Source organism: Morone saxatilis, unplaced genomic scaffold (assembly GCF_004916995.1).
Source record: "Morone saxatilis isolate NCDOM2014 unplaced genomic scaffold, NCSU_SB_2.0 Contig15, whole genome shotgun sequence".
NCBI lineage: Eukaryota > Metazoa > Chordata > Actinopteri > Moronidae > Morone > Morone saxatilis.
Window position 1 is genome coordinate 26,073,896 of NW_023339707.1, and position 1,832 is coordinate 26,075,727.

At 55.3% G+C, this 1,832-nt stretch overlaps 1 protein-coding gene across 1 annotated transcript; it reads right to left on the reverse strand.

The window, feature by feature from the left end:
* Positions 1-138: 138 nt before the first annotated feature.
* On the reverse strand, positions 139-1,717 carry hcfc1b (host cell factor C1b; the record flags this gene model as incomplete). Its single annotated transcript, XM_035656854.1, is given in 6 exon segments — positions 139-459; positions 562-741; positions 879-985; positions 1,084-1,168; positions 1,258-1,460; positions 1,557-1,717. Coding segments are annotated over 6 exon segments (1,057 nt in total), but the record flags the coding sequence as incomplete, so codon positions are not given.
* Positions 1,718-1,832: the final 115 nt, after the last annotated feature.

Genomic DNA, 1,832 nt, shown 5'->3' on the forward strand with positions numbered 1-1,832 from the left:
TACACTGACTACTTTACATTGTATCAAAGTCTCTTCTTCACTGTTGTCCCATCAAAAGATATAATGAAATATTAGCAGAAATTTGAGGGGTGTACTCACTTTTGTGAGATACTGTAGATGTACAGGTGTGTAACCTACCTGGTGCTTTGGCAGCAGCAGCCAGTGGACTTCCAGGTACAGAGGCAGTGGGGGGGGGGACCAGGCTGATACTGGACAGTGGGACAGTCTGGTTAGCTGGTGTCATGGCGACGGGGGTGGGGCTTTTGGGGGAGCTGGCCCCAGGTGTGGCGATGGGGGTGGAGCAAGGGGCAGCTGAGGCGGCCGCAGGTGTGGCGGGAATGTCGTACTTCTGCAGCTGCAGCAGGTAGGTGTCGGCGGTCTGTGACGGCCCCCAGCTCACCTCCAGAGACGATGTGTTGGCCCGAACCAGCTGCACCCGAGAGGGGGCACAGGGACGCTCTGAGGACAGACAGGTGAGACAGGGTCAGACAAGCGTAACAACTGTGGTCAACATGAGAGGTCCTCACCTGTCTCTGGGTGTTATTAAACAGTTGTCCTCACCTGTCTCCAGGTACCAGAGGTCCTTGCAGCACACCTGGTTGTTCCAGGCCTTCCTGTATCCATCCCTGCCACTCCAGATGTAGAGTCTGGAGTTGATGGCGACGCTGCAGTGACCTGCTCGCGCTCTGGGGACGTTCTCCTCCACACTGTCCATCAGGACTGTCTCCCAGCACATTGTGTCTGCACACACAGGTGGACAGACAGGTAAATAGACAGGTAGACATCTTCCTACTTTATGAACAGTGAGTCTCAGTGTGAATGAAGCTCAGCTCAAACTCAGGTGGAGGCCACAGGTGTGTAAGACAGGTGTGTAATACCCAGGTTGAGGCAGGCCAGTGTGTTGGTACACTTCCACTCCTTCTCATGAGTTGCCACTTTGACATCATCCATCACCAGAGGAACCCACCCCCCAAACACATACATCCTGACAGAGAGACAGGCACAGAGAGACAGACAGGTGAGAGATCCAGTATCAGTGTCACATTAACAGCATGTATCTGCAGTATCTGTGTGGAGTATTACTTGTTGTTGATGGTAGTAGCAGAGTGGAGGCTGCGAGGAAGGGGGGCGGTTCCACTGAGAGCCGGTTTACTCCACATCAGAGAGTCTGTCAGGTCATCAGAAGAAGAACCAATCAGAAGTCAGTTCAGTATCATGTGTGATGAAGAGAGTCACGCATCGACCCTTGTGTCTCACCTATGTCCAGCACCCACAGGTCTCCCAGTCTGCAGCCACTCATCCCTCCGTAGATGATGAGTCTGTTTCCTCCACGGCCGCTCGCCACCACCGCAGTGTGGCTTTCCCTAGGCGGCGGTGGCTGACCCGACGTCAGCGGGATCTCCCAGCCAACCACGCTGGAGCCCGGACGCAGCTCCAGACAGTACAGGTCGTTCAGATACCTGACAGGGACAGGAGACATTAAGAGACATTAGAGACCGGATACTCTGGAGGTCTATAATCCTGCTTTAGATCGAGGACAGTCTGGTGTTTCCTACCTGGGGATGTTGTTCTTGGGGTCTTCGCTGTCATTGGCCAGCCCTCCGAACAGGTAGCAGGAACTACCAATCAGAGAGAAGCTGTGTCCAAGGCGGGGGCAGGGGGGCGGGCCGTTCTTTGGAGCCTTGGCCTTCAGACGTTTCCACTCCCAACGACTCGCCTGAAGAGACCAAACACACAGTCAACCTCTGCAGCTGTGGCAGTGGCCCCCAGCCGTGTCAGTGGCCCCCCAGCTGTGTCAGTGCCCCCCCAGCTGTGTCAGTGGCCCCCCAGCT